At 35.6% G+C, this 25,472-nt stretch overlaps 5 protein-coding genes across 8 annotated transcripts in view; 2 read left to right on the forward strand and 3 right to left on the reverse strand.

The window, feature by feature from the left end:
• Positions 1-941: 941 nt before the first annotated feature.
• On the reverse strand, positions 942-9,666 carry LOC108570117 (AN1-type zinc finger protein 5). Of its 3 annotated transcripts, none has more exons than XM_017931910.1 (4): positions 9,422-9,666; positions 2,064-2,530; positions 1,277-1,448; positions 942-1,202 (listed from the first exon to the last, which is right to left on the reverse strand). In XM_017931910.1, exons 2-4 carry the CDS (start codon positions 2,346-2,348, stop codon positions 1,054-1,056), a joined length of 606 nt encoding a protein of 201 aa, XP_017787399.1. In that variant the 5' UTR covers positions 2,349-2,530; positions 9,422-9,666; the 3' UTR covers positions 942-1,053. The 3 variants fall into 3 exon arrangements, with proteins under 3 accessions (XP_017787399.1, XP_017787401.1, XP_017787400.1); XM_017931912.1 differs by lacking the exon at positions 9,422-9,666 and adding an exon at positions 6,504-6,593; XM_017931911.1 differs by lacking the exon at positions 9,422-9,666 and adding an exon at positions 3,284-3,544.
• Positions 9,667-10,545: 879 nt separating this feature from the next.
• LOC108580269 (peregrin) lies at positions 10,546-14,162 on the forward strand. The gene is made up of 9 exons (XM_017943979.1): positions 10,546-10,853; positions 11,096-11,378; positions 11,451-12,294; positions 12,383-12,682; positions 12,763-12,937; positions 13,003-13,421; positions 13,490-13,864; positions 13,960-14,095; positions 14,151-14,162. Exons 1-9 carry the CDS (start codon positions 10,731-10,733, stop codon positions 14,160-14,162), a joined length of 2,667 nt encoding a protein of 888 aa, XP_017799468.1. The 5' UTR covers positions 10,546-10,730.
• A 154-nt stretch (positions 14,163-14,316) lies between these two features.
• LOC108580329 (beta-ureidopropionase) lies at positions 14,317-16,471 on the reverse strand. 2 transcript variants are annotated; one of them, XM_017944056.1, is made up of 5 exons: positions 16,315-16,471; positions 15,679-15,921; positions 14,971-15,359; positions 14,572-14,889; positions 14,317-14,462 (listed from the first exon to the last, which is right to left on the reverse strand). In XM_017944056.1, exons 1-5 carry the CDS (start codon positions 16,409-16,411, stop codon positions 14,364-14,366), a joined length of 1,146 nt encoding a protein of 381 aa, XP_017799545.1. In that variant the 5' UTR covers positions 16,412-16,471; the 3' UTR covers positions 14,317-14,363. The 2 variants fall into 2 exon arrangements, with proteins under 2 accessions (XP_017799545.1, XP_017799544.1); XM_017944055.1 differs by having other exon boundaries at positions 15,679-15,929; positions 16,305-16,471.
• Positions 16,472-17,897: 1,426 nt separating this feature from the next.
• LOC108580344 (vacuolar protein sorting-associated protein 72 homolog) lies at positions 17,898-19,778 on the forward strand. The gene is made up of 6 exons (XM_017944074.1): positions 17,898-18,031; positions 18,104-18,312; positions 18,375-18,557; positions 18,625-18,835; positions 18,895-19,095; positions 19,167-19,778. Exons 1-6 carry the CDS (start codon positions 17,898-17,900, stop codon positions 19,393-19,395), a joined length of 1,167 nt encoding a protein of 388 aa, XP_017799563.1. The 3' UTR covers positions 19,396-19,778.
• Positions 19,779-21,789: 2,011 nt separating this feature from the next.
• The window catches only part of LOC108580309 (ras-related protein Rab-11A), a 4,773-nt gene continuing 1,090 nt past the window's right edge, over positions 21,790-25,472 (reverse strand). Inside the window, exons 2-5 of the mRNA XM_017944031.1 lie at positions 25,141-25,336; positions 24,669-24,943; positions 24,133-24,289; positions 21,790-22,360 (exon numbers count right to left, since the gene is read on the reverse strand). Of these exons, the coding sequence (XP_017799520.1) occupies positions 24,153-24,289; positions 24,669-24,943; positions 25,141-25,336 (608 nt within the window). The 3' untranslated portion in view covers positions 21,790-22,360; positions 24,133-24,152. The remainder of the gene's footprint in view (positions 22,361-24,132; positions 24,290-24,668; positions 24,944-25,140; positions 25,337-25,472) is intronic.

Below are 25,472 nucleotides of genomic sequence, written 5' to 3' on the forward strand. Positions count from 1 at the left end.
AATTGGACATAAACACACAGTACTACTTATACTTCATTGCATTATTTATGAATCAATAGACTAATATACTTAATAATTATTAGACTAATCGTTAACCTAGGATTTGTGATCATCCATCAACGTCAGCCACTACCTAAGCAACATTCCCTTTTTTTCATTTTTTTCGATATGCGAACGAAACAGAAATCTCCCTCCCTCACGCTCAATCTCTCTGTCGATTACGAAACTGGAACTCCCGATGAGACGTCTCTTTTGGACAAGACAGACCGCACCAAGAATTCATATTTTTCGCTAAAGTTTAGTTTAGTTTAGTTTGAGAAAAAAAAAAAAACAAACTTCCGTACGCGAATTTTGCATTCTTCTCGTTTTTTCTTTAAGTAAATTAATAAACATAAGAAGATAGAGTAATAATAAACCGTAATAATTGTAGATAATAAAGGTAGTAGTAGTAGTAAACTGGCAGCAGTTAGAACCAAATATATTCTCGATTTTCTTTTTTAAAACTCTCGTTAGATAACAATCTGACATGGCACTGACATCCAAAAATTTTTCCTGAAGCATTCGTACACTCGGCACGCACTCTAATTTCTGCTTGTTTGTTTGTTTTTTTCTTTCCTTGCTTATTGTGTAACCATTTTTTTTTTCCATCATTTCATCCTTCCATGGAAATTTCATGTGTTCTCTGGCATTTCTATATATTATTTTTCACGTATCGTGTACAAACCAATATTTTATTTATTTTTCTCTCTAATTCTCATTCTCTCCCTTTTCCTCTCCACAACCGTCATATAACCATACTTTCATTCTTGTTCGCTCTAACACTCTTGCTACGATTTCTTTCTCTCCCTCACTCTCTCTCTTTCACGCATCATACAACACTTTTCCCCGCTCCCTTTCGTTCACGATTTTCACATTCATCCGTATTTTTAATTCGCCCCTCGACGTGCAATCAGCTGCCAGATAATTTATCTCGTTTTTTCTCCGTTTTTTTTAATATTCTGTTTGTTTATATAGTTATATAACCATTTTCCCAACGACTACGCACTAAATAGTTCAAATTTTTTGCACTTTTTCACCAACAACAACTGGATTGTTGCGCCGAATCTCTTGAGCGCCCATTTCTCTGTAATTGAACTTGCAATCGTGCTTGTCACTGTATCGATGCACAGAGCAGAATAGTCCTCCACAACGGCACTCGAATCCTACGAAAAATAAACACAATAAAGGTTAGTGAACTCAAAAGGGGGTGAACATATTTCACTCATGGTTCACTTACCCGTCAAACCAACTTTTTTGCGACACACGGCGCAACGATTTTTCTTCTTCTTGGATTCTTTGTCAGTCTCTTTGCCATCAAAGCAGTCATCTGCATCTCCACTACTCACAGATCCTTCTGCTACCGCTCCACTGCTTACGCCTACTTCACTTTCTTGATCTTCCCTATTTATCTGGTGTGTAACAGAAACAGTAAGTTCAAGATTAATCTAAAGGAATTTCACTGGACCACTTGATTTCATTACTTCCTTGATTTACCAGTAACATCTGAATTAATATTGTAATAGTAGTAAAACTTTAGTAGAAATATACTAAATATTTAATGACATTTTAATTGCACCTAAAAAGCAATTAATGTAACTCAAAGTAAAATTTCCTTATATAATAAAAATTCATTAATATTTAATAATTACAGGTGTTTCTTTATGTATGCTTTAGAAATTTGGTACCTGAATTAAAAGATTCCAGAAGGCAGCACACCATAGCCAAAATGTAGTACAAAAAGGAAATTCTCTTTTATGTTCATAATGCAAATACAGAAATACATAAATTATAACTTTAGGACTACTTAAACCTTATCTGCAGTCCAATGCAATTGGTCTATTTCAATAAATGACTTATTAGATATTTGTAAACTATGTGAACAAAGAAATTCATTTTATAAGCTCTAATTCTTGTGATTGTCAGATATAATTATTATTTTCTAATGTTTACATTTAAAGTAACAAAGAGTGCATTAAAATATTTATAGATTAAATATGCGTAAACATAATTTAAATATGACTTACTTCTTTGGGGTTGGGCAGATCTGTCGTTGGTTGAGGTATGGTAGGAATGGTAGGTTGGGCTGTAGTTCCTGTAGCTGCAGGACTACCAAAACCGCCTTGCAACGTGCCAGCGTTACCAGAGACGGTCTGTGATGTTGGTACAGTGGCAGCTGACACAGGAGGTTGCTGCTTCTTTTTTAGGTTTTCTTTGTAACAAAGAGAACAAAGGCCATCTGTGGCTGGAGAGCCATAGAATCCACAGCCGCTGCGACACAGAGCTTGCATAGGATTAGACTCTCGTTCCATCTTGTCTGTTTATTCCAGTAAAACTTTGATGATCAAACAAGTCCTTAGTTATATCCTATTTTGCAATCACTCAAAATTCTATCGAGCAGTTGCAGTCAGCTAAACGGCAGATAATTAAGTGTCTCTTGCCACAGCTTGCTCTCCAGTTGCTCCTTCACGACCGCGTGTCACCATATATTCACCTATCAAAAGCATCTATGTTTAGCATTTCTTTGTTCTCGTACAACAAGAAACAACAATTCACAAATACTGCTACACATGCAATGTTAACTTTAAAATTTATCAAAAAAATAAAAATAAATAAATAATTATTACGTAGATTGACAATAAGCACTACAATATATACATTGAACAAAACTTTTATCCTTGCAAGCTTGTTGCACCATGACAAAGCACAAAGGTTTAATTTTAGGAAACTCTTGCACAGACTATATTTTATCCTTCACTAATTATTTAATTAACAAAAATGTCGTGCCCGACGCAACGGATCTTAAACATAGTTTAAAGGGGCAAGGAAAACGTAGAAATCATTACACCATAGCAGACACTATACTAAACGAGAAACACCGACGTCGGGAGGATCACGAATTTTCATGTCGAAAATTTTCACTTGCACACGCGCGCGCGCACACAATAAACGGAGTCTATACATAGACTAGAGAAATCGTCAGCAGCAGCAACAGCAACGATATCTTAAGACAAGGGCCGTTCCCTCGTGCAGTTCGCGAGAAAGAGAGAGACGGAGAACGCAATTCCTCCAAGGGCAAATAAAACTGAGGAAATCAGTAAACGAGGAGGAAACAATCGACGGGGAACGGTGGAAAAGAAAGAGGGTTGGAATTTTCGATGCGTCGCCACGACTGATTTTCACGTTTGCGACGCAATAGTATCGGAATGGAAGAGGCGTGATCGGGGGGAAACGTGATATTACTCACTTTCCAACACGCAGTCGTGTCGCAAGCAACGCACAACATGGAGTAAGAATTCGTTCGAGGCATTTAAGTGGGCTCCGTCTATCCTTATCTCGCACGTCAGACACGACCGATGGCCGACCGTCGGTCGGGGGAGGTCTTTCCTTTTGACCAGTTCCTTCGCTTCGTGTGAATCTCGGCGGCGCAATTCGCGCTGGGCCACTCACGAAGTTCGTGTTCTCGCTTTGTCTCTTCGCAGAGCGGAGACTAAAACGAAACGTTACCAAATCTCTCTCTCTCTCTCTCTCTCTCTCTCTCTCTCTCGCTCTCTCTCTCTCACACACACTCTCTCACACACACACACACTCTCTCTCTCACACACACACTCTCTCTCTCACTCACTCACTCTATATCTTTCTCTCGCTCTTTGTGTGTGCAACTTCGCGCTCGAGCGCTCGATATTACTTCAATCCGAGGAACCTGCAAGGACGGAGGAGAAACAACGATAACGACGACGACGGCCGAATGTTTTCATGATGGCGATCGTATAAACGTGCAGCCTCTGGGCGGACGTACAACCGACGACGCACGGCCGCCCGCGATAAGGTTAGGTATCGTAAGCCGTAATTTTCACCGAACTTCGCCTTCTACCCCACACAAATATTCAGAAATTATTCATTATATCCAATTATCTAATTTTTCACTATTCTTTCGTTCAACGCGTTGGATATACACGGTTAATGAATAAATACTGGGTTTGGAGATTTGATGAAGCCTCTAGAGAATACTTGAATTTCCGCCACTTATTTTCGTCGCTCTTTTTCTCCCTCTTTCTCGGGTACCTACGTATTACGCGACTCGCTCGTTCCCTCTCCCCCTTCCACGCCTGCGCAAAAGCACGAGCCTTCCCTCTGTGTCATGTTTTTCTCTGCCCAGCTTTTGCAATTTTTCTTTTTCTTAATTTGCTTGATAATAAGCAGAATTTTTCGCACATGGAAAATTAATACGCAATTGTAACAGGATATGTTGATACAAAGTAATAGGTAATATACTATGTGGAAATATGTTTTATTTCGTATTTCACGAACGAATCAGCAGATATAGCGTGATCTCCCAATGCTACGTAATGTAATAATACTAAAGCTACGTTTGCTGTTTGATGTACGCCGATGATGGCGAAATGAAAGGCCGCTTTCTTTGTTCCTTTCTTTAATTATATCCTCGGAGATATTCCAATTCTAATATCCATAGTACATTCGTTTAATGTTATGTTTTTATAGTCCTTCAAGTGTAACGGAGAATTATAAAGAACAACTATCAAATGTAAATTCCATCGGGGCAACCGTATCTCGCGCCTTGCTGAACATTAAAGGCGCATTTTCACTTTCTCTCGTATATCATTCAGCAACAGAGATTTTGCCAAGTAAATAATACTAAAGAAAATTTTAAATAAAACTTGTTCGCATTAAATGGAATAAATATTAATTAATTTCAATGAATATATTGAATGAAAATTTGTTTGAATTAAAGAAAAAAACACTCGATAACAAATATTTGACGAAAATCATCAGTGGGATTCAAACGAAGCATGGAAAAATCTCGCTGATTTCTAATTAAAAGTACTCCATAAATAATGACTAGCACAGTGTTTCGGTGAAAATCCGCCGTAGTGAAAGGGTTAAAGCACGAACTGAACGGGATTTAAATCCGTTATTTCTTCGGAACCCGTGACGTCATTGTAGTATAATTGAGAACCAAATCGAACGCCAATCAGATGGTAGGAAGTCCTTGCAGAGAAGAAAAGATAAATAAAGGAGAATTTCCTGTTTAGTCACAATCGAAGTTTAAATTCTAGTGGCAGATTTTTCTTTGTCAATCTTTGCATACTAAAACCTTATTACATGACTTTAATTTATTATTTAAAATTATAAATTTTCGGTGCTTGACAACATATGAATCACAGACGAGGTATAGGATAGATCTTGCACCTAATGCATTTTTGTGTCCAATGTTCTGAAATACCGATCGTGTAAAAAAATCTGAGTTTTTATTATGCCCTCTACTATATAAAGCGGTAAGTTCAAGAATGACAAACAATCCACCATCAAAGATGGTAAATTTGCATATACAGATACATACATATATTGGATTGCTTGGGTAGAACTGTTCATGATCTTTTGACAACAGTATAACACGCGCATGTGATAAATCATCTACTAATAAACAATTACGTTACTTTTTTATTTGTAATTTCATAGTTATGCTTAATTCCAATTCCAGCCACTACTAATGTTATAATCTTATTCTATGTTGAATCGGTAACATTGGTAGCGACATGAAAATGGTAAGGGTCTTCTCGGCTCCAAAACCCCGAACACAAAGTCACATAAGATTCTAGGTCTATTATCCTGTACGTCATTTGTGGCTGTACCCTGTCTATGATCTGAATATTTGAAAATTGTTAATTTACCGACGGATGGTAACTGACATTCCAGAAATATAAGTCGATATTGATATCGATGATAATTTGATCGACAAATCGGAAAACGAGAGTTGGTATCAATAAATCGAAATAAATTTCTGAAAGCTGTCGCGTTATTGATGCACAATTGAGAATGCTCCTTGAGCTCTAATATTAGTTGCCAGTTGAATTGCAATCGTGCAATAAACATCTAACCCATAGCCAGGCATGTATCAAAATTAACAATGAAACCACGTGACGTAAGCATTGTTAGTATATTCATTGTAGTATAAATAAGTAGTAATTCGAATTGCGCAATTTTTTACACACCAAAAACATCTAAAAAATGTACTAAATTCCAAATTACATTGACATTCGTACAAACTAACAAATTTTTCAATTACAAGAAAAATTAATTTTGAAGAAATTCACTTTTTTTAACATTCAGTTATTAAGTCATTTCATTAAGTGCGACAACGTATATGAGAAATTAAAGCTTTTCGAGTCAGGGTTATCAACTGTCTAACTTATTTATGATTAAATTGGATATACGCGTGATGAGTGACCCAAAAAATTTCATTTCCGTAAGCAACACGATAAAAAATTATCTAAAGTTTTCGAACATTCTCGTGCTTTTGAAACATTGTCATTTTTCTCCATCGATCTTTTCAAATATCATAAATAGATACCCTCCAAAATTCGAAGTAAATATAGTGCTACGCTTTTCAAAAAAATACAATTGTTTTCCTACAAAAAAATAAAATTTGTACGAAACTAATTTACCTTATATACATACGTAAAACTAACGTTTCAATCTTCAAAGATCCAAATAAATTCGTTAACAAATTTTAACGCGTAATTATTAGCCGCGAATCGTTCCAAGAGAATTACGAAATTTTCTATTGATCACTATTTTTAACGTCACGATGCATAAAACACTATTCTCGGTCCAATAATCTGACACGACGCACTTATCGCCACGACGATGACAGTACACTCTAACTAGCCAATTAAAAACACCGGCACTAATGAAAGTTCCGTTTGCACGAACAAATGGAATGGAAACACTTTCAAACGGAAAGTAACTAGCTAGTTCGTTCAGCGTCACGGAGGAACGCGCGCGAATTCGCGGTTCGACTCGGTTTTTAAACGCGTACCACTTGGTAATGACGTGTTCTGCTTTACTTATTTGTGCACGCTTTTGTTCAGAAGCAGGGAAACATTTCTTAATGGCTGTGTCAAAGGCCGAAACAACGAGGCTTACTAATCATTGCCACAGCTGGAAAACAAATAGTCACCATATACCAACCGCTGTATAAATTACACTGTTTTGCACGAATACTTGTTTGTACCAACACAACTGAGATTAAAGAATTCCAATACTAGCACTGTCAGAATCAAAACAAGTTATTTGTATTTCTTTAAACTAGTAAATTTAAAATAATAAAAATTATGAAATTGATCAAATGTACAATTATTTTAAATTAATGTATTCGCCGGTGATACGTAAACAGGAACTTTTTCAGCGTAATGTTGCGTAATTTTATGTAACGTAAATTATAATCGATTATGGTTATATCGATTTATACTGACGGTCGATAAATGTGATAAATAATTCATATTAATATATTTAAAAAATAAGACGGCTCAAATGATTGATATTCGAGAAGCTGTTAGGTTTCTAAATATAAATATATGGTTTTAAGCAGCGTGAAATATAATTTACGGCTGACCTTGACTTTGATCTCGAGAGGATCGAGAATCGTCTGATCGAAACGGCCATTAAAGCCGATAACAAAATACGCAAAATTGTAATCAGAGCAAAATTCGATAGAAATGGGATAAAAATGTTAATGCAAGGAAATAATTAGTGATAAATATTTTTAAAAAATTAGTACACAACTTTTGCTTTTACTTTTCATCCCCACATTTCCTAACCTTCACAACAACACAGCACGTATCCTTCAAAACATCTAATGGATGAAAATATGCAAAAATTATTCCACTCCACACAGTATCATTTGAACAGCCTTAAAAAAAGCACTTAAAAATTCTAAATTCAATAATAATTAGAAGATAAGAAGAAGAGAGCTAATAAAGACGATTTAAAATTATATTTTAAATATTGTTCACCTACAGTCTGCTCTCTCATTGTTCCCACGAAATTCGACTATACAATCCAGTGACACGTGGTACGAATATCTTTCAAAGCACAACTTAAATGGCCGCCGATTTAAAGTCGCATGCGTTGAAAACGATAAAGTGACTCACCCATCGTCGAAAGCGGCTTTTTATATCTAAAAAAAGCTCACTACACACAAAAATTCATTCACAAAAAAAATTTCAACGGTTCATCAAGCACCAACAGGTGAGAGCGGCCGCGCGCGCGCATTTACCGACGATGGACAGTGAAATTCCTTGAAAGCATCATCGCACGCGATGTTATCCCACTGCTAATTCCACATGCAGCCATTTTACGATATCACTTATGTAGCGGAAGAAAGCAAGGTGTGGCTCGCCTCTAATCTATTCCAACACACAACACGTCAACCTAATCCTTCTATCGCCACCATACTGAATAAAGAACCTGTTGAATTTATTTGGAGCAAAACAGAGTTCGGGATAGCTCAAAACGAAATTGTAGACCTGCTGTCCCCCTATCTACCAATTTTATATCCTTGTGAATGACCACCTATAAATCCTCGAGGGTCACAACCGCTTCGCTGCCTTTCGAGAGGCTGCGTTGAACTAATGCAACCGTAAGATTCAGAAAAGTACGACCAGTGATGGGTTCGAGCCGTACGATGAAAGTTTTTAGATTGTTTCAGTGGAGAGATAATGTTCTAGAAATTCCTACTGAGTCATTCTAACAAATTTCAAAGTGTACCTAACCTCAAAATGAGTATTCTAACCTATTAAAAACAGCATTAATCTGTTAACTAGATTCAGTAAGAATTTTAACTAGTATCTTTATTTGTATCTTTGTGAACATAAAGTGGGAGATCTAGAAGCAAATAGATTATTACGTTCTAAATATTGGTCATTCGTCATTCTTAATTAACAGATTAGAAAGTATTTGAAGGTTGGTTCGTCTATCACTGTGAAATTAAGTTAGTCGAGAACTGTCGAAACAGAGAAAACAGAGTGGCCATCGCTTGAAGGGTCAAAGGGAGGGGGTGTAAGACCAGTGCGGATGTGGGTGCACGGAAGGGGGGTACGCAAAAGAGCGGGGAAGGAGAATAGGGAGGATAAATGCATAAGTGTGTGCATTTGCGCTTGAATCGTATCGGCGCTGCCGTCGTCGTACGGGCAAACAGCACACACGTATTCACGCAGCCCAGGTACGCAGTCAAAGAGCATGAAGAAACGAACACTAAAGACGACATGGCTCCTATCCTTGAGAATACATACTTCATCAGAAATTGCGTCGTTCCCTTTGTCCCGCGTGACGCGTGGTTCCAGGCTTGCCGCGGACATCTTTTTATCGCGAGACAGAGAAAGAACGAGAGACAGAGAGAGAGGGACGAGATTAAAGAGAAGGGACAAAGCGAGACGACCAGCCGAGGCTAGAGAGTAGTTAAATCGCAGTTCTCACAATAAAAGCCGTTTAGTCGACCGTACAGTTGAACATGTGAATTTCAACGAGTATTCGATAAAAATAGTTGTGAATGTGCGGCGGGTAGCACGATTGCGACACTTACCAAGAGCTGTTGCGGTGTAGCAGGGCGCAATATGTCAGCTGACTTGACGTGTGACCGATCGTAATCCTACACCAGTATCCGACATAATTCTCAGCGGAGCATCCGGCTACCGTCGGTCACAAATCCGGTTGATTTGCTGTTGAACGACGCCGCGACCAGCACACTCACTAAACACAGGTGATATACAACGATTATCTGGCCGAACTAGCCCTTGCACACCAAACTTTCGATTACAGCATACAACGAGCGAAGTTGCAGCCACGGGAACAAATACTGCCGATGACTGGTGTAAAGTTAGATCTCTTACCCTCCCCCACTCCGCATGCACGAAATATTCAGTAGCCAGGGTCGACTGGCTAGAACGGGAGCTGTACTTGGTTAGGTTTATTAGACACCTTGCTTTGCCGCTAGGTAGCGCCACTATCATATAATAAAAATGTCGTTTCATGAGAATGGGTACTTAATGATGAAGAGTGTTATGGAAAAATATACTTTTCTTTTTCTATAAATTTTAATAAAAATTGCGCTAGAATCATTTTAATTGTATAAAAATTTATACATTATATATGTTAAAATGGTATACTTGGAAATCAAATAATACTGAATTTGTCAATAAAGATATGTATCTTGATAAAAAATATTATTTGATTTCGAACTATCTTTCTTGACATAAAGTTATTCCCAAATTATTGTACAAGCAATTTCGTTTTTAATAAGAAAATTCATAAAAATAAATGATTGTTGATGTGTGAGGTTATATGGTGTGCTAAACATTTATCATTTATAATGGAGAATTTCTATTATCTCCCATCGCGTAGCTAATTCCACAAATTATTAATTTTATCTTTCATTTAATTAATTTTATGAAATATACTTGAGAAAAGTAGATGAATATTTTAAAGCAAAGTAAAACGATATTTTCTTGAAATTCACCAATCACATGTCGGTTCTCTTGAAAAAAGTACATTACGATTGGCACACGATGCAAAGCACTTTCATTATATTAACATGTCAGTGCATATTACATTTGCCGCTCAAATTGGTTAGCTTACCTGTTCAAACGTTCGTGAGCGTTTTTTTTTTCATCCATCAAATGCAAATTAATGCAACTTCCATCCGACAAATGTACCCGCGTGAAAATGAGCCCTATTTGTTCAGACGATTTTCACGCTCGAAACCAAAAGAAATTCGTAGCAGAATGCTTTGAAAACAAAAAACATATGTAAAAAAGGATTTTCGGACTGAATAGTGCGGGTGATATAACCACGTTGGTTATCGTTTGCAACAAAATACGGCGGAATCGTGAAAGATGATGAACACCCCCCAATCAAATAAAAAAAAAGGCAGGAGTAGAATTGGTATCAACAACGATAGCACCAGTCCCGCGAACACTGAAACGCTGACCACGCAGGAAACATCGAAATTTGTTTTGGTACGGAATATGTTTTAATTAGTACTGAAAAATGGCAAACATATAATTAAACAAATCTATACGGTCTTTCAAATGTACATATAAATCATAAAAGTTAAATTATCCAAACGATATCCATTTTTATTTATGAGTGAAAATATACTGTACCTTTTCAATTAATTCTTCCTGTTTAATTTTTCCTGAATTTATGATAGAACATATGCAGTTTAAACAATTTTGTGATCATGTTGTTTATATTTAAGGTGAATCCTATTGGTGAAGATGCAAACAAAACATTCAAAATTGGAATCACTGATTCAATACCTATTATTTCCTTAGAAGGAAATGATTTTGATGAAAAGAACACGGTTCAAAAAGGACACACTGTGTTATCAGATAAAGATAAGGAGGAGAAGAATATCCTCAACAGCTTACCAGTAGCTATGGTCAAAGAGATAAGTGGATATGAACAGCAATTAGGAGAAGCAGAACCACTTCCAAATTCTTATATTAGATTTATGGAACGCAGTGGAGAAGAACTTGATGGTACATAATTTTTTCCTGCATCTGTAGTACATTTGAAATAATGATGTATTTGTATTTATTTTTCTTTTTTAGGAGAAGTAGAATACGATCTGGATGAAGAAGACACTGCATGGTTGACCATAGTAAATGAAAGACGATTAGCTTCTGGACTCAATCCACCTTTGGAACCTGATACATTTGAATTATTAATGGATAGGTTGGAGAAAGAATCATATTTTCAGCAACAAAGTAATGGTGGTGGAGGAGTAGCAGCTGATGAAGATGCAGTTTGCTGTATTTGTATGGATGGAGAGTGTCAAAACAGTAATGCCATACTATTCTGTGATATGTGCAACCTTGCAGTTCACCAAGATTGTTATGGTGTACCATATATTCCAGAGGGACAATGGTTGTGTAGGAGATGTTTGCAAAGTCCTTCTCGAGCTGTTGATTGTGTTTTATGTCCAAACAGAGGTGGTGCTTTCAAACAAACTGATCGTCCAGCTACCTGGGCTCATGTTGTATGTGCTTTATGGATACCTGAAGTAAGATTCGCCAATACCGTGTTTCTGGAGCCTATTGATAGTATAGAAAGCATACCTGCTGCACGGTGGAGACTCACATGCTGTGTGTGTAAACGTAGAGGATCTGGTGCTTGCATTCAGTGTCACAAAAGCAACTGTTACGCGGCGTTTCATGTGACGTGTGCTCAGCAAGCTGGTCTGTGTATGCGTATGAGAACAGTACAACCTGCAAATGGAGAACCAATGTTAGTTCAAAAATCCGCTTACTGTGAGGCACATACACCAGCAGATTATCAACCTTCCACCAATCCTGCTGATGCGAGAAGGAGGGCAATCGCTAATAAAAAAAGCTCTTCTGCTCCTGTTATCTCTATTCCAACTATACCGCCAGAACGTATTAAGGAAATTGCAAGGTAATAAATATAGAAAAATAGAATTGCTTTGAAATAAATATAAAATAAAAAGAAGTTAATTTGATTAATGTTCTGTAATATTAATTAGCTTAGCTGAAGGATTGCCTAAACGAAGCCAATTGATACAACGTCTTATAGCATACTGGACTCTGAAACGTCAATACAGAAACGGCGTTCCACTTCTTAGAAGACTTCAGAGTTCTCATCCACAATCCAGACCACCGCCATTGGGGGAAAACTCTTCGCCGCCACCAGACAGCGAACTACGCGGAGAACTATATCGTCAACTGAAATATTGGCAGTGTCTGCGTCAAGATCTCGAGCGGGCTCGATTACTTTGCGAACTAGTTCGAAAACGCGAGAAATTAAAGAAGGAACTGTTCAAAGTGTAAGATTACGAAACAAATTTATAAAAAGAATCGTGCAATTTGTACCGTCAAAATGTGAATATCTAATCTGGTCTCTTAGGAAAGAAAAATGTTTATGGTTCGAGTTGCGTCCATTAGAAAGTATTCTGCGCTCTTTGTTGGAAGCAATTAAAATGAAAGATGTGAACGACGTGTTTGGACAACCAGTGAACACTAAAGAGGTTCCAGATTACCTGGAAATAGTATCACATCCCATGGATCTCTCTACAATGCAGGTAATCCATTCGATAAAAAATTTTCCGGCGCAAGGAGCATCTAAATCACACTTTTTATTTTTCAGGTTAAAATAGAAAGACAAGAGTACGATACCATTGGAGCTTTTGAGGCAGATTTCAACCTTATGGTGAATAACTGCTTGGCCTACAACCGCAAGGATACCATGTTTTATAGGGCTGGAATAAAGATGAAGGAACAAGGTGGTGCTCTGATAGAGCAAGCTCGGAAGGATTATCCTGAACTTGATCCCGTTGGGGAGAACGAACAAACGGGATCCAAATCCAGAAAGAGGGACCGTGCCAATAGAAGTCGCGGAGAAACAGAGTTGCAGTCTGGGGAGAAAGAAATAGGCGGAGGAGGTGTAAACAGAAGAACAGCAGTTCTGTTCACACGCAAGGCGAGAGCACGAGCTAGCAGGAGCAATCAGATGTTTGTCTTAGAGGATGATAAGAAAAAACAGAGTGATAGTTTCAAGGTGTACAGGTACGTATTGTCCCCCTTTCCCTTTTGTATACCTTGACAAAAATGATCAATGCAACGAATATTTACAGAAGCGGAACAATGGACAGCGACGTGGGAGAAGGTGAAAGTCAATCTTCGAGTTGTAGTAGCTGTTCAACGAGCAGATCCACTACTCCCGATTTAGAAGAGCAGAAACAGAGGCAGCAGGAGGCGGATGAGGCGAAAAAGGAGTTGGAGAACAAGCAGGGAGCAGCCAGCAACGGCCTGGAAGCGCTGCAGCTCGTATGGGCCAAATGTCGCGGTTATCCATGGTATCCGGCTCTCATAATAGACCCTAATACACCTAGAGGTACTGTACACAAAGGTGTACCCATACCAGCGCCGCCTGACGATGTATTAGCACTCGCCGTTAATTACAAAGAACCAGTATTTCTTGTTCTGTTCTTCGATACCAAACGGACATGGTAATTTTATTTCCCCACACTCAGTTATGGCAATTATACCCTCCCTTTTTCTGGACAGTGATAAAAAAGATGATGGTTATGTATAATCGTTGCAGGCAATGGTTACCAGGTGAAAAGTTAGAAAAACTGGGAGTGTCTCAGGAATTAGATGAAGCGAAGTTGATTGAATCTCGAAAGCCCGCTGACAGAAAAGCTGTGAAGAAAGCGTACCAGGAGGCGCTTCATTACCGGGTTTGTAAGTATGTAAAAAGAATTTTAACGTATGGATACATTGTAACTTATATAGATTTATGCTTAAGTCGCACTTTTTCAGAATTCTATTTATATTTTTAAATAATGAGTGAGATGAAATAAAAAGAACCATTGTTTATATAACATTTTTCCATCGTTCATTTTTTTATCGTGAGAAATTGTATCTGAATACATATATATATATGTTTTTTTTCCTTCAATTTGTATATGTTCAGCAAAGAAGAATATTTTCCATTGTGCGGGTCACTTATTGGTTTGATTTCTCGTCCAATTTCTCGTCCAATTTCAAGTTCTTCTTTACGTATTCGTTCAGTTCTTTGGCATACATGTCCATTCTCTGAGTCATCTGAAATTAAAAAGAAAAGTGTAGAAAGACCATTTAATGCTCAATACAATAAAACTTAAAAAATATTAAATAAGAGATAAACTTGGTATTATTAAGGATTTCAGCTTACTCTCAGACACCAGAAGTCCTTCATCTGGCGACACAAGTTGAGATCCATTTCGCAGACAAGAAGACCGTCCTTACAACGACTCAAGCCAGGAGTTCTAGTACCATCAGGAGCAGTAATGTAGCTGGACCCATAGAAATGTCCGAAATCATGATGTGCTGCAGCACCATCTCCAGATGTAAATTCATTGGGGAACATCTCAGTTCCAACACGGTTGATGGCACAAGTATAATAGCTGTTTGCTATGGCTGCACATCTTGCTTCGATGGGCCATAGTGGCTCAGATGTATGACTGGTGGTTGCTGATGGGTTAAATACAATCTAAACATAGAAAATTTATACTTATTTTATAGTACTTACGAAAACGAACAAAATATGTGTTCAGTTATGGAATAATTTTACCTCAGCACCATTCAGCCCAAACATCATCCAGTTTTGGGGATGATGTCGACCGTAACAAACATTAATGGCTATACGTCCAAAACAGGTGTCGAATACAGGGTGTCCTGTGTTGCCCTCCATATAGTAAGTGGACTCGTTAAAATCGCCTACGCGTGGAATGTGGTTTTTACGGTGTTTTCCCATCACTTTTCCGTCATTGTTAATCACTACAGAGGTGTTCCACAGAGTGTCGCTGTTCATGGAGTCTCGTTCTATAATTGGACAAATTATGACCATTCCATGTCTCTGAGCGAGTTCAGACATGAGTATTATGGTGGATCCATTCTTAGCATCCTCAGCCAATTCGCACCATGGATATTTCTCTCTGGTGCAGAAGGCAAATGGCATGGCTACAACATATTTTAATATTTTTTTTATCCAAAAATTCTTCATTATCCTTCTTTACATATAAAATTGTTTAAAATTGTTGACATTTATATCTTTGAAGAAATCTATTTTTCTATTCTTATTTAAGCTTCTTAAACTAATTTAAGACTGCGATTACGTAATTCTATTTGGAATTGTAAATAGTGGAAAATACACGCGGTTTCAATGTGTACTACTTAAATAGCATACGGTAACATTCGAATTGTACAATTTTGTAATATTCGTATTTTAGAAAGTCTAATTTCATTGCTTTTGGAGCACCGTGTAGATTCAGAAACAGACCCCAAGCCTCTTGGAGACAGAGTATGTTGACGCCACAATTGGCAGCATGGTCGACGTATTTTTGGATTTTCAGGTGCAAAGCGTTTCTTTGCTTCTGCAACGGTTCGGTTGTAGGTAAAACGATACAGTTTTGAATTAAACCGACACGAACAACGCGTGGAGGACGCAGTTGCTCCATGGTGCCACCGCCCATAATGTACCCTTGGACATCGAGGTCCTGATTTCCTTTCCATTCTGGGAGATCTAAGGCCCTAGAAGCAATTTACAACAATTATTAATAAAATAAAATATACAATGTCAATATAATTATAGATTAGGAACGAAGTCAACTTCTATATATAATTTTCCTCATTTAAAACACATAAAATATTAATTTAGCTATTTTTAAGCTAAAAATTTCGTTTAAGAATTCCTCGCAAGAAATAAACATAATTAAACAGTTTTAACACTTCTGAGGAATTCTCAAACACCCGATATACGCTTATGAAAATACGCACAAAGCTTGCGCGATTTTTTCCATTTGGTATGAATACGCCTGAATCCCTTAAAATTCTAATCTAACAATTTGTATTGAAATAAGTGAAATTTAAATAAATTAAAAAGAAATAAATCGAAATAAGTCTTACTCTAATTCACGACCATATAAGAGACGCTTCACCTCGGCCAACTCCTTCTCTGGTAGATTCTTCTCCAGAATGTCTTCAAGAGTTTGTTCAAACATCGGTTTGTTCATTTTGAACCGAGAAATTCACAATTTACGTCGCTATTGGAGCTGCTACTGTACGTTACCACGTTTCGTCGCAGATTGTGAGTGGACATGAATTTCTACGGGTATATATTGACTACGCGCGTAAACACTCGTTAATCTTTATCAATGAACGTCTTTCGAATAACTTAAGTAGTTATCATCCAGCGGCAATAAATTCGTCCGAAACCCCCTTATCTTATCTGCTTGCACGATAAAGACAGACAGAGGGTTAATTAATTATTCTGGTGAAGATACGTGTTTATTTTCACCCGCGTGATATCTTGTTCAAAATTCGAAAATCGTGCGTGTAAAGTTCGCGACATTTCGTTTTTGATGGTCATTTCCCATGAACTTTCGATTGAAATACTTCAATGGCACCTCTATATGAACGAGAATTGCGTTACGTAGATGAAAAAGAGTGTATTGTTTGTCTTTGAATTGATACAGTAAAAAAATACTTTGAGTACCCATAAATAGTCGCAAGAATATTTTTTAATTCGATTTAATATCGAATTGCAATAAAAACATGATTAGAAAAATAATAATATGGAATTAAATGAAAGTTGTTGTAGTAGTTATTATGGTTACATTATCAAATAAGGTAAATAAAAGCTTACGGCTTACAATTAGTTCTCAACAAGATTCTTATATCAGTAAAATAAGACAACAAAAAAAACAATTACTCTTAAAAATTTTCCATGAAGATAAATGAAATACAATGTTTTTCCAAATAATCTTCCATGTTAAATGTTAATGTTATGGTGAGTATTTACACAAAGAAAAAATTTTTATTGATAGAGTATAATCAAGGTATCTCAACGCCTAATTGATTGTCCTTTAAAATAGTCCATTTACTGTCTACAACTATTTTATATCCTCTTATATATCGAACATTAATTTCCAATTTAATTTAAGCCACTTTTGCCTTCATTATAATAATCAATAAGCATACAAAAATAGAACTTCGAATAACAGAAATACATTCTGTATGAAAGAAATAGAAAATTAAGCTATCGAAATGGTATAATAAAAAATAAACATTATTCACTCTTTGAATTTGAATACGATTATCGATTTTTTTTTACTTTGTTGATCTCGACGGTAGCAATTACATATATATATATATCGATAACCAGTTATCGAAATATATATATATATCGATAACCAGTTATCGAAAACAATATCGATTATGTACCGCTTTTAACATACAGGATATGTAAACAAGCATAAGGAGAACTAAAAAGTTGAAAAATAGTTTCCCTTAAACAAAATTTATTTATTTACAGCATTAATTTGTTATTTATCATTAAATATGTTACGCAATTCGTAAAAAGTAATATTTACATACGTGGGTGCCTTATCTTCTATTTTTAGGTTAACTTTAGTTAACCTAAAAGCTATATTTAGTAACGGTAAAAGATAATAATATTAAACAATATAAATTAAGTAAAAGAAAAAAGCAATCACAAAAATGGCACAGAATAGAGAACGGCGTGCAAACGCTGGTAGTAAAATGGCAAAATTACTGAATGAGGAAGAGGAGGACGATTTTTACAAAACAACTTACGGAGGTTTTGAAGAAGTTGAACAAGATCATGACTATATGTTAATATCAATGTATCAATTAATTAGAGCATTACAGTAGTGGAATCATAATCTTAATATTTGGTTTTATAGGGAAGAAGATGAAGCAGAAGACGAAGTAGATTCTGATTTCAGCATAGATGAAAATGATGAACCTATTTCTGATACAGAACAGGAGGGACCCAAGAAGAAGCGTAGATTGGTAACAAAAGCTTATAAAGAACCAAAAGTTCAATCACAATTACCACCTAAAGAAAAGAAAGTAAGGCAGCCAAGGCAGAGGCACTTCATAGAGAGTACAGGTGAATCTCTTTAAGATGAATGTGAAACTATGTGAAGAGGGATTATATTACAATTTTTTTAGAAAGAAAATCTATACGCCGTTCTACTGCTGCAAAATCAGCTGCAACACAGCGAAGACTAACTGAAAGAAATGAGCATCAGAAAAGAAAAACAAGAGTTATAAGACATGACACATGGAAACCTACTCAAGAAGAATTGTTAGAAGAAGCATTGCAAACTGAACAGATTAATGTGAAATCATTAGGTACAATTGACTAGTCTTTGTAAGAGTATAATGACTCTTCTTCCTCATTTGTTTTTATTATTTTCAGAAAAATATCAAAAGCTAGAGAATGAAAAGAAGAATACTAGAACAGTAAGAAAAGCACAAACTGGGCCTATTATTAGATACCAGTCATTAGCAATGCCTGTAATGATACTTTCTGAAGTGAATTATGATAAAGAAGATGAGAAAATTAATATTGAAGGAGATGACGAAAAAAGTATAAATTCTGAAAACAAAGATGGGACAACAGAGGAAAGGTAAAATATAACTATCACTCTTAAGAATATTGTTGTTAATAAAATACTGGCAATTCCAGCAATGTGACCATAAAATCAGAGAATGATACAAAAGTTAGGAAGAAAGAGTCTTCCAACAAAAGCAAATATTACTATGAACAAACAAAAGGATATTATGAAAGAACATTTGTCACTTTTGAGAATGAACAGCTATTTTCAGAAGCCTTTAAGAAACCTTCCATACAGAGACCACCAATGAAACCTTTATGTGCAATTACAAGGTGAATTATACTTTTGATATCTTTTTAATGTATAAAACTACTGATAAATTTAAATATTAAAAATTGTGTAGGCTTCCAGCAAAGTATCAGGATCCTATGACACAATTACCATATAAAAATGTCCAGACGTTTCGACTATTACGTGAAGCGTATTACCAACAATTAGAGGCTCGAACTGATATCAATGACACATCACAAAGTCCAGATTTACTGCGGTGGCTTGAGTGGAGGCAAAAGAATCATGGTGGTGCTCAGAGGAACACAGTACGTCTCGAACCAGCCTCGGCAATGCTCACATAGTCTTCAGTACGAAGCAATATTTTTACTTCTATTTTCATAGTATTTGAAATTTTTATTTCTTCTGGATTGGAGAAGTTCTAGAACAATTACTTTGTAAGATAAATCAAGCGAGCAAATACGGATTTACAGTAACAAAAGTATGTTGTAAAAATCGAAGAATTTGTAAATAATTGTATAATTTATTCACAAGTGCCGCGTCGAATTATTGCCTGTCTGTTGAATTCTGAGATTCTTTGTACAGTCTTAGAAATTATAACAAAATTGCGATATAATATAACTATTTATATAAAGTTGCAATGATTGAATGATTATCGTTATACTTCTTTCATTACACGTAACAAAAACGACAAAAATTCCAGTGCACTAAACGTGTACATGTGTGTTCAAAGCAAAAGTGATTTTTATTAATAAAATTATAAAGTACAAAGCATTGATTAATAAAATTACCGAGGGACTCGGCGATCCTTTTTTGTTTTTCTCGTATATATAGAATTAACGGAGAACAAAACTGATCTCGGTAACGTCTAAAAAAATTCATCGTTCTAAATATATATGTATATATCCCGTTCGTACAAATTCAGTTTATCGCAGGGAACTCAAAGAAAGATTCATGTCGAAGTTCCTTTCTAGTAACCTAACGAAATACAAAATGGAAAAAATAAAACAGGCATATACACCCAAATGGATAAAGTATGGTTATCGTTCCTTTTTTTTTCCATCGTCTTCTCGTTACTTTTATATCGCACACACCGCGTTGATACGAAAGTATTAATTCTTCGACTACCATTAGCCTCGAAAAGAATTCACATCTCGAAAGCTGATCGTTCCGACAGGGGAACATACCGAAAGTGGTTTGGTTCACTTCTTGCGTTAATTGTCTATAGATATGCAGACTTTCTAAACGTATTTCCCTTTTTCTCTTTATTATTCGTAACTCGTTACTTCAAAGAACAAAAAATTAATTTTCATTCGTTAAAAGATGGTACTTTAAATAAAATTCACAACGTTCCAAAAACACTAATGGTGGTCGCGTTTAAATTAACAGTTATAATACCGGAAGTATTTCCGTGTGCAACTTACGAATTAAAAAACCATTTATATTGTTAATAGTGTTCTTAAAAATAATATTCTTGGAAAAATATAATTTCACTTGAAATACTTCTAAATTATCGTCAATAATATTAAATCACTTTACATAGCCTGATTTTATTTTTTTAAGTTGAAACAAATATTGGTATATTTTCCCATGTAACGGTGCTAAAAGTTCATTTTTCTTGTTCCTCGGTAAGACTGACTCAACGATTGCCATTGCACGAACCATCGAAGCCCTCGCATAACACAACGAGGTGTAGACATCTCAATATTTCAACGTTTTACTCACTCTCTATTTATTCATCAAGATACAACGAGGACTTGTAACGATAACAGATTACATTGCGGCTACACACATTGAAGCAATACTTATTAGACGCCTAGAAAGTACGATATAATCTCGCAAATAGTGTACTTTCGTGTGTATCACTCACTTTGTGTTCTCTTTCTCTTGCTTCTGGTTTTTTCTAGGTCGGAAGAAAAAAAATAAAGTTCGAAAAACCTTCGAAAGCGCTTTTCAGAATGGGCAAGCTTCTTATTCGTAACTTCATGGACAACTCTACGGTGCAAATTCCAAAGCAGAGAGTGAGCAACAATAAAAGTGTTTTCAAGTCCAATTCGGCTCTGTGTTCTTTTGTTCTTCCTTGATTGCTTTTGTTAAGCTTCTTCTATCGTTCTCTCCTTGTTTTTTTTTCTTTTGTTTCCTTTATGTCGTGCACCTGTATACTTAACCGCAAGACTTCACGTGTTATAATATGGGCTGCCTCTGAAACACTTTGACCAAGTTTTGGGGATGTACACCACCCGTTGTAAGAATGAAAAAAGATTTACATAGAAATGTAGCACCACAAATGCTTCTCTTCTAAATTTCTAGGCTTAAACAATCATATCCTGCACTGGAACCTCTTCTGTCTGTATAATTGTCCTACTTAATGCATAGTTATTGCTCACATCCCTCTTCTTGCTTAACTTTCTTCGTAAGCTCTCTAAAGAACTTGCTCATGGAAGGATAAAAGTGTTAATCTACAAGATTAATTGTAAATGGTCATTTCCTCCCTGTAGTATACTGGGAATCCTCTTACAGAGATCATTTTGAGCATCCATGGGTACCCTTTTTCATTCCTGCAATTTGCAATATACACTCCTCCAAGATTTGACCAAGTATTTTAGACATGTTTTGCATAATGCTTATAAACCATTCGCTTCTACGTGTCAAGTAGAATAACACATGTATTACAAAGAAGCAGTAATACAACACTGACTTATTGTAACGTATCGGAGATAAAGGTATCTTCGTCCTTTGTAAATATTTCTAATGATGTATTTTGGGTTGCACGATCGTGTTTATGGTTTTATATCCAGCTATTGTGTATACGTGTCGCTAGATTTTCCTCGATCCTCATCAATTTTTTTTTTCTAGCGGAGAGATTATAGTAGATCTCTTTCCCAAATAATCCGAAGGAACTTGAGTGATAAATTTGTATAACCTTATTTTTTTTCCTTGCGTTTTCAGCAGCAGCAGGAGCACGAATAATAAAAGTCTATTCATTCCGTCATGATCGTAATGGAGTAATCAGTAGTGCATTGTAGTATACATATGTTTCAAGCGACTCTCGAGAGCAAAGATGTAAAAGTATACTCTTTTAAGTACGGCCCACAGAGGCACGCTCCGTCTACTGTAATATTATCCACTTTCATAAAAGCGACAGAGCCTGTGTATACTTCGTGTGCCTGAACGCCGGATTATTTGGGAAACCATTTTAGTCATGTGTATACTTATATTCGTAAATAGTCTTGACTCTTGTACTGTATGCACCTGTTACGTTTACCGTCGACCACTTTTCTTTTCGCCTCTGCCTCTTTGTATGTCCTTCTGCAAACATAAACGTACGCAATCACGGTTATTAATAGCAATATGCATTAGGCTTGGTGTTATTTTTATACCATATGTAATGATACATTGCGATTTTTCTTATGCTTGATGTAGAGAGAGAGAGAGGATAAATTATATGTATGTTATAAAATGTGACGTCGATTGACTGTTCACAGTTTCAGGGACATGGTCTTCTTCTAAAAGATTTCTTGCATTTTACGATCATTTTATTACATCTAGCGTTTATTTTAATAACAAAGTGTGAGAGAATGAAACAATAAAATGTATAAATACAGTTAAAATCCTATAAACCCTTTCTTTTACTTTGCTTTTAATTTAACATGATAATATATGTGTATATGTATGTATGTATGTATGTATGTATGTATGTATGTATGTATGTATGTCATTAAAGCAAAGATGTGCATTAAACGGTAGAAGAAAGAGTGATCTATAAATTCTTAATGTAATTCGTCGTCACAGCAGTCAATGATGATTGACATCAAATTCTTCATTTATCTTGAGGTAGTCATCAATGACCAATCTCAAAATAAAGCATACATAAAATATAAAGCATTCATGCAATCAGTGGTACTGCATAGTTGATTATTATTCAATATTAGATATCTCTATTACATAACAGAAAGAAATCAATCGAAATTCGAACAGGGATAGTGTCCACAAAAAAATCAGATAATCAAGTTGAGAAATAAATTGTCGCCAAACAAAATTATACACTACTACTACTAGTCTAAAGAAATGCATTGTAAAGTTTCAGCGTTTGTTACATGTAAAAAATGAAATACAGGGTGTATTTTTATACATATATAAATTCTCATAATGCGCTCGAGTAAAAGTAATCTGCGTTCTCAAATGCTGTAATTTAAAGCTATCAGTTCATAAATATCTCCTTAAAAATTAACAACTTTACAAGACCACGTGTTACATACGTATACATGTAGATAATATGTGCTATATAAAATATTTAAGAAAATAATACTGACGAAAATGAACGACTTGCTATATATTAAGTGGAATTGAATATAACATAAAGTCTTGAAATTTATAATTGAGAAGCACATTGTTCGTTGCTCTTCCGGCATAGATGAGTATTATTACTCAATGTATAATTAATTTAAACACTTGTTCATGGCTTAAAATAGCAACTTAAAAAAGGGGGAGCATCTTTCATTTGTAGAAAATAAATTTGCTTTGGCGTTATTAAAGTATGAATAGATCTGTTGCCGTTCGTAAAAATGTAGCACTTGAATTGCTCCTATAAAACGCAAAGTTTAGAGTTATGTATATATGCTGCAGAGTTATTCAGTCTATATTTTGTTCTAATTAATAGCTCTTCACGACACACAATGGAAAGCATTACTCTTACTCTGTTAAATAATTAATGTTAGAGGCTCGAATCTCATCGAAACGTGTAAACTATACACAATAAACTAGACAATTAGTAACAATCGTTGGAAGAAAAAATACATAATAAAAGTGTCTTTAGTAATATTTAATTTTGATGTATGTTAAAATTAACTCAATTTACAAATCAACTTAATATTTATAATTAACTAACCATAGTTTTTCTTATATTAAAACTATGCTATCGTACAAAGAATTATCCCAGAAACTTTCATATCTTTTTTTGCACGTTTTCTTTTCTTTTTCTTTTTTTTTTTTACTGGACCATAGACTAAATTTTCTTTTAGAAACTTGGTATTATTCGAGTGTACTTCCGTGATATTGATACTGTATTTGTGTGTACACACATTTTAAGCAGCAAGGTGAGTCACTGGCAGCACTGCTTACGCATTCCCTCTGAATTCATTGTTGGCTTCACGTCGATGGCTTCTACGTTTTGTGGCCGGATTGTATCACCTTCGGGTGGATCACGTATCTGTTTCTGCGATACGATTCTGTAGATTTCTGCAACAATCAAATACAGTGTCATCTCATATTCTTAAATAGTACTACACACTTCTTATCGAAGCGTATATAACGCTGTAAAATTACTCCAAAGTTTTTCTCTCGTTAAACTAAATACAGGTAGATTTCATTTTACGAATTCTCGCTTTACGAAATTTTTGGATTGAAATTTTTATTTTAAATTGTACGGAGAATCACGCAGTATGTAATGACGTATCGATCAGTTAGAACGAACTCCCACTTTACGAATTCCCGATTTACGAACGGTTGTTAAGAACCAATTAATTCGTAAAGGCAGGGACTACATATATAAGCGCTTAAATATATCTTTAAAAATAATTTCTGCCTTCTGGAAAAGTGAATGTAAGAATACCTTTACCTGTTAATATATTTTGAAATGCTGTCTCAACGTTCGTAGAATCTAAAGCAGAAGTTTCAATGAAAGACAGGCCATTTCTCTCCGCAAATGCTTTTGCTTCATCAGTTGGAACTGCACGTAGGTGCCTCAAGTCAGATTTGTTTCCCACCAACATAATGACAATGTTTTGGTCAGCATGGTCCCGTAATTCCCGCAACCATCTTTCCACATTTTCATACGTTAGATGCTTTGCAATATCATATACCAACAAAGCTCCGACTGCACCACGATAGTACCTAGAATGTACATTTAAAAAGTTACATTTTGTGATTATAGTTTTGTTATGCAAGGTAGTAATACTTTGAAGAATTAAACACTAAAATGGCAATAATAAGAGAAATCCATATACTATCTTTACAATATCAAAGTTCTTCGCTCTGAATATGAAAGAAAGCATTTTTTTGTTTCTTTTCAATGGATAATTTGAACTTACGCAGATGTAATAGCACGATAACGTTCTTGTCCTGCTGTGTCCCAAATCTGAGCTTTGATAGTCTTTCCATCTACTTGTATACTACGCGTAGCAAATTCAACTCCTATAGTTGATTTTGATTCCAAATTGAATTCATTTCTCGTAAATCGTGATAACAGATTACTTTTTCCTACTCCAGAGTCACCAATAAGAACAACTGAAATGACATAATTGTTTTATTAAATAAATAATCAATAATGAACTTATTTAAAATAATTAATTTTCACATGGATTTAGGATCTCAAATTGCTAGGCTTTAATAACAAAAAATTACTTATCTTATAATTGTAAGT

Source organism: Habropoda laboriosa, unplaced genomic scaffold, assembly GCF_001263275.1.
Source record: "Habropoda laboriosa isolate 0110345459 unplaced genomic scaffold, ASM126327v1 scaffold9, whole genome shotgun sequence".
Classification (NCBI taxonomy): Eukaryota; Metazoa; Arthropoda; class Insecta; order Hymenoptera; family Apidae; genus Habropoda; species Habropoda laboriosa.

Coding starts and splice junctions, on each gene's coding strand:
- LOC108570117 (XM_017931910.1), bottom strand. CDS start 2,348: ATGGAACGAGAGTCTAATCCTATGCAAGCTCTGTGTCGCAGCGGCTGT. Junction 1,449..2,063: donor ATCTGCCCAACCCCAAAGAA/GTAAGTCATATT, acceptor GTTACACACCAG/ATAAATAGGGAAGATCAAGA. Junction 1,203..1,276: donor CAAAAAAGTTGGTTTGACGG/GTAAGTGAACCA, acceptor TATTTTTCGTAG/GATTCGAGTGCCGTTGTGGA.
- LOC108580269 (XM_017943979.1), top strand. CDS start 10,731: ATGATGAACACCCCCCAATCAAATAAAAAAAAAGGCAGGAGTAGAATT. Junction 10,854..11,095: donor AAACATCGAAATTTGTTTTG/GTACGGAATATG, acceptor TTTATATTTAAG/GTGAATCCTATTGGTGAAGA. Junction 12,938..13,002: donor TGGATCTCTCTACAATGCAG/GTAATCCATTCG, acceptor TTTATTTTTCAG/GTTAAAATAGAAAGACAAGA.
- LOC108580329 (XM_017944055.1), bottom strand. CDS start 16,411: ATGAACAAACCGATGTTTGAACAAACTCTTGAAGACATTCTGGAGAAG. Junction 15,930..16,304: donor TTATATGGTCGTGAATTAGA/GTAAGACTTATT, acceptor AATTGCTTCTAG/GGCCTTAGATCTCCCAGAAT. Junction 14,890..14,970: donor TTGGGCTGAATGGTGCTGAG/GTAAAATTATTC, acceptor TTCTATGTTTAG/ATTGTATTTAACCCATCAGC.
- LOC108580344 (XM_017944074.1), top strand. CDS start 17,898: ATGGCACAGAATAGAGAACGGCGTGCAAACGCTGGTAGTAAAATGGCA. Junction 18,313..18,374: donor GCACTTCATAGAGAGTACAG/GTGAATCTCTTT, acceptor CAATTTTTTTAG/AAAGAAAATCTATACGCCGT. Junction 18,836..18,894: donor GATGGGACAACAGAGGAAAG/GTAAAATATAAC, acceptor TGGCAATTCCAG/CAATGTGACCATAAAATCAG.